Here is a 6004-nt window from a genome sequence, read left to right as displayed (position 1 = left end):
ATAATCAAGAGTGGCATCACAAGGACATTGGCCAGCTTCTTCAGCACTTGTGTGCATCCTGTAAAGCCCCATGACCTTATGTATGTCCAGTTTGTTTAAATGTTCCCTAACCTGATCCTCCTCTGCCAAGGGTCTTCCTTGCTCCAGACTTTCCCCTGGTCTCAGAGGCCTGGGATTCCTGAAGGCCGGTCTTACCTGTAAACACTGAGGCAAAGAAGGCATTGAGTACCTTGGCATTTTTCCACGTCCTTTCCCACCAAGGTCTCTGCCCCATTCAGCAGCAGGTCTGCATTTTCCCTAGCCTTCCTTTTGCTGCTTATGTACTTGTACAATTCTTTCTTGTTGCCCTTCACATCCCTCACCACATTCAACTCCAGGTGGGCTTTGACTTTCCTAACCCTGTCCCTGCACAATCGGACGGTGTCTCTATATTCCTCCTGGGTCACCTGACCTTGCTTCCACCTCTTGTAGGCTTCCTTTTTATATTTGACTTCAGGCAGGAGTTCCTTGCGCATCTATGCAGGCTTCCTGCTGCCTTTCCTTGATTTTTCTGCTCTTCAGAATGGACCAATTGGAAGTTGGAGGAGGTGATCCTTGAAAATCAACCAGCTGTCCTGGATCCCTCTTCTCTCCATGACTGTCTGCCATGAGACTCTTCCAAGCAACTCCCTGAACAGGCTAAAGTCTGCTCTCCTGAAGTCCAGGGTTGTGACCCTGCTATTTGCCTTGTTCCTTCCTCTCAGGATCTTTAACTCCACCATCTCATGATCACTGCAGCCAAGGGTACCCCTAGCCTTCACATCCCCAACCATTTCTTCCTTGTTTGTAAGTATGAGGTCCAGCAGAGTGCCTCTCTTTGTCTGCTCCTCAATCAACTGTGTTAGGAAGTTGTCATCAATGCACTCCTGAAACCTCCTGGTTTGCTTCTGCCCTGCTGTGTTGTCCTTCTAACAGATGTCAGGGAGGTTCAAGTCCCCCATGAGGACCAGTACCTGTGAATGTGAGGCTTCTTCCAGTTGTCTGAAGAAGGCATCATCTACTTTTTCCTGATCAGGCAGTCCACAGTGTCATCCATGTTGGTCTGCCCTCTAATCCTAACCCCTAAACTCTCAACTGGCTCATCATTCATCCCTAGACTGAGGGATGTAGTCCATGCATTCCAGCTGCTCTCTCACATAAAGGGCAACTCCCCCTCTTCGCCTTCCCAGCCTGTCCTTCCTAAAGAGCCTGTATCCACCCATGGCAGCACTCCAGCTGTCTGAGCTATCCTACCATGTCTCTGTGATCCTGATGAGATCACAGCCCTGCAGCTGCACACAGACCTCTAATTCCTTCTGTTTGCTCCCTATTGCATGCAGAGGCACTTCAGGCACTTCAGAGAGGCACCCAGCCATGGTGAGATGCTTCTGCATTAAATGAAAAGATGTGCATATATATGTATTTTCTGCCACAATGCAACAGATATACACACTTTTAAACTATTACCAACACAAAGCAGTATAGCACCTTGATTTATTACATGCAGATTCTTCTGCATTGTTGCTGAACAGTACACTGGTCCAAAATTACTAAAAAAAAATTTAAAACCCTATACATTGGGTCAACAAAACATGAATAAAACAGCATAGTTCTTTGTACATATAGTTTAGTACATATTATTAAGAATTCAGGAATATATACAAATTCATGCCATGACTATTTTATTAACCCTCTGAAAGCATAACTCTGAACCTGAATATATTGTTCCTCCTCTCAAGCTCCACAGGTAAATGGAAAAGAGCCATAATCTAACAATTTTTTAAAGAAATCCACTGTTTTAAACAAAATAAGAAATGGTTTAAGTTATAACAACCACTTCCAAAGAAAAAGAATGCCTCAACATTTCCAAGTAGCCACTTGCCACTTAGAGCCATTTGCTCTAAGATCAGTATGCAGCTTTTTCAGGTTTATCTAGGCAAGATGATTGAAAAGGAGGAAAGACAGTGATAGGATTTCTGCTTGTGGACATTACAACAGAAGGCAGTGATGAAGCTTTTGATGCTGAAGTATTGATAGCATTCAGAATGGCTCCCTCTGGACTTACCAACAGTTTTTTGATAGATGTATCTAAGGCAAACACTGAAGTGTTACTTGATAACTGAGAGTTCCCAGGGTGCATGGCAGAAATCAAAGAAGTTGCAACTAAAAGATTAGCTGGAGGTTTTATCACTGAAGACATAGACAGTGTTGTTGTTGATAGTGAAGCACATGAGCTAGCAGAAGTATTCAATATCTGGGGCACTGTGTGTACAGTGGGTAAAGCATTTGCAGACCCAGAAGAGTTCACAATTTTTGTAGAGCTTTTCAAAGGATGTTTTGATGTTTGCCAATTTAATGAATTAGTGGGTGCTAGTGTGATCTTTAGGGGTACAGGATTAACAATTGGTACACCTTGAGCTCCTTGACCATGGTTAATAGCTAAAGGAAGAGGAGTCTGCTTTGTATTAGAAGAGAGAAGAACATGGCTGCCAGGTCCAAGGCCTTGTGATGGAACAATAAAATGAGTACCATTAATCATTATCTCAGTTCCAGGTGACAAAGGCATACTGGTGTTAATAATTATTTTCTGCTGAATGGAAGGTTCATTCAATTGATCTCCTGCCTGGCTTGTTACAGAGGGTGAAGCTGTAGACATCTGAATAGCAGAAGCACAGGTGTAAGTATGACTTTCTTTCACTATATTGGGGGACATCTGCTGGCATTGTAGAGAAGAAAAGCTGGGAAAATTAATGACTTTACCTGTATTTCGTGAAGCAGAGGACAATATAGTTTGAGGCTTGTTTGCATTAGATGGCAAAGCAGCTGAAATACCTGGTAACTGAAACTGAAGCAATGCGGGTGGCTGGTCTTTTGGAAGTGAGGGGAGATTTGGAACTGCTATCAAGTGAGGAACTGTATGTATCACTTTGGGGGAGATGGCTACAGATCCAGGCAGACTAACAGCTGGAAACTGTAAAGTAGATAAGTTCTGAGGAGATACTGTTGGTCGTGTAGTTGAAACTAGCACAGGTGAAGCAAGATGTCTTGTTTCCACAGTTGATATATTCACAGTATTTCTGATATTCAATGTACACAGTTGCTTAGCTAAACCCGGCCTTATTCTTGAAGTGTTGTTTCCATCAATCAAGACAGTAGGTTGTGTCCCAACAGAAGTCTCACTTGGTGTTACCGAAACAGATTCCAAACATGCATTTGCTGCTGTTACTGTAAAGGCAGTTGCAGCTTTCATTACAACACCTATGGATTTATTCAATGATGTAACATTTTGACTTGTAAACCCTGAACATACTGGAACCAAGCTACCACTGCTTGACAAACATAAAGTAAGACCCATACTCTTTTTGTCTTCTCCCTTAGAATTGACAGACTGCAATATATTAATTGGAGTTTGTTGTTCATTGCCTTTGGTATTTACAAAGGCATGCCCTATGTTTAGTCCAATTTTCACATCTTTTACTTGAGCCACATTAGGCGATGATTTTTTTTTTATTGGTACTTCTACTGTAGATGGGAGCAAAACCAACTGTGGCTGCTCTGTGGCACTAATAAATGTTTTGTTTAGGGAAGAAGGGAGGATCTGTTTTGATGACTCCACAACTAGATTAGTGTTTGATGCACCACTAGGAAGTGGAGTATTGATGAAAACTAATTTCTGAGCACTTACACCAGTGGAAGTTAAAGAAGGTATAATATTGACTCCTGTAGCCCCACATGGAGACAAAATAGGTGGATTTTTGACTAACATAACTTTTTGAATTGGAGTACCACTGATTACATCACCATTTGTTGCTGTACTAATCTCAGATTGTATAAGGGGATGTTTTTTAGCTTTAGTATCACCTTGTTGCTGTATTGAAGAATTTGGGGTAATGCCAGTGTTATCCTGTCCAACACTAATTGCATTAACAGGACTGCTTGGAATTGCTGACATCAAAGTGCCAGTCGAGGAAAGGGGGGCCAAGAAAGTAGGAGAGGATACATGACAGGTTTTCTCTGTTTGATTCAAAATGCCCCCATGAGGAAGCTGCCCTAACATACATTTGGAATTTTTCCCCATTATCTGATTTAACCCAGCAGGAAAAGATGGAATGTTGAAAGAAGCAGCTGCTGAGGTGGCAAATACAGAAACAGATGCTTGTCCAAAACCTGGAAAATCAGACGTGGCTGTTGTTATAGACGAAAGAGTAGAGGTTGATAATGTTGTGGATTTTGGCACCAAAAATGCCTTAAGTTGAGGTGCATAAGCAAAAGCTGAATTAGGAGATAAACTATTAGCTGCAGTCTGGTCTGGGTTTGTCTGTACTTTAACAATTCCTGTGTTCCCACCTTGTGTTGTGACCAGAATAGCCTGTGATTCTCTTATATACACTGTCTTTAGTTCTTGCTTAGCTTCAAAGGAGTCACTGGTCTTCTGTGATGTGAGACTATGAAAGGAAGAAGTAGTATTTGTAGATCCACTTAATGTTGTTGCTGATGTAAAAGGCTGACTACCTGTAGAAACAGTGGGTAAAGCCAAAGATATAGGGAATGGGGCAGCTGAAACTGTAGGCTTGGTTTTGTCAGTTTCACTGTGGCTCATTGTAATTGTTGATGATAATAAGTTACTTGTTGAGTTTATAGAAGGCAATGACTGCAGTCTGTTCACAGGACTAGTTATCTGTGACAGATGCATAATATGCTTGTTAAAAATTGTACTAGGCAGTGTATTGGTAGCATGTGCAGTTGGTGTTACCAGGACAGGTGTTAAAGAAACATTGACAATTGCTGCTTGTGAGAAGGTTGTACAGTGCAGTTCAGGAGACTTTTGCTGCCATGACTGAATGTTCTTCGATATAATTTTTCCTTCATTCTGCTGAATAAGAAAATTCTTAGGTTGCATGACTTTTTCTCCAGTTTTAGAGTCAATCACAGCTTGCATTTGAATTTTTATTGAGCTGTTGTGAAGGTCTTTTGATACATAATGGCTACCTGGCATTTTGTATGCTGTTTGCAAAGGACTTTTTGAACTGGTCTGGCAAGGCAGTGCTGGTTTTATTAGCAGTGATTCCATAGGTGATATAACTGTTTTTTCAGAAGTAGATACATTTGTGCCTGGGGGAGGTGGCAGTCGATTTGTTAATGTCACTTTGTTTCCAGTACTCTTGGCAAGCAAGGCCTGGATGGGTTTGGTCCTTTTCAGAAAGTTTGATATTGATGTTGCAGGATCTGACAGGAAAAATGATTCTGGAGTTGGTTGTTCATATTTTTTCAGCTCAGTCAAACAACTGTCTGTCTGCATGCCACTTTCTGAACTCTGGACTATAGCTTCAGTAGTGCTCAACTTAGCTTGCTTTCTCGGTGAAAGCTCATTTGTGCTATCATCCAGACAACTGTTCTGCTCTGACTGTCGTTTAACAGATTTGGGCAGTGTCTTATGTATTTCTTTAGAAGTCCAATCTCTTTTTAGAAGTCTGTTTTTTCCTGTAGGTAAAACCATCTCTAACAGTTTCATTTCATCTGCAAAAATAGTAAAGTAAAAAAATTGTTTTACAAGTTTGCAATTGATACACCTATATGACAGTTTGTCAATGTTCAGATAAAGGCAAAGTGCTAGTTCATAAACATTTGTCAGGACAGCTATCAAGAACAGTTTCTGAGGTGATGACAGCATTAATCATCTGCAATGTATTTTACTTTTTTTTAACAACTTAAGCTACAGCTGTTTTAATGTAAATTCTTCTGAGCAGGCCTACTATTTTATCACAGAAATAATTAAGCACAAAAATGGCAAAAGCTTACTAATACATAAAATCAATATTCTCATCTAGGTCATCTCTGCCCCCTTCTCCTGGTCTACCATCTATCAGAAGTGCATCACAAAATCCAGTATGCTTACACTATAATTAAGGTAAAATATATGACAGAAACATGCATGAAAAAACTGATAGGAATCAAGTCCAGGCTATTACATTTCAGTAAGTACTTA

At 40.9% G+C, this 6004-nt stretch overlaps 1 protein-coding gene across 1 annotated transcript in view; it reads right to left on the bottom strand.

Annotated features, from left to right (window-relative positions):
* Positions 1-1835: 1835 nt before the first annotated feature.
* LOC143172260 (putative bromodomain-containing protein 10) overlaps positions 1836-6004 on the bottom strand; it is a 45303-nt gene continuing 41134 nt past the window's right edge. The window contains exon 8 of the mRNA XM_076361483.1: positions 1836-5535. Coding sequence (XP_076217598.1) covers positions 1925-5535 — 3611 coding nt within the window. The 3' untranslated portion in view covers positions 1836-1924. The remainder of the gene's footprint in view (positions 5536-6004) is intronic.

This window comes from Aptenodytes patagonicus, chromosome W (genome assembly GCF_965638725.1).
Source record: "Aptenodytes patagonicus chromosome W, bAptPat1.pri.cur, whole genome shotgun sequence".
NCBI lineage: Eukaryota > Metazoa > Chordata > Aves > Sphenisciformes > Spheniscidae > Aptenodytes > Aptenodytes patagonicus.
The sequence above is the reverse complement of the archived record's forward strand: the minus strand, read 5'-3'. Positions and strand labels throughout refer to the sequence as shown.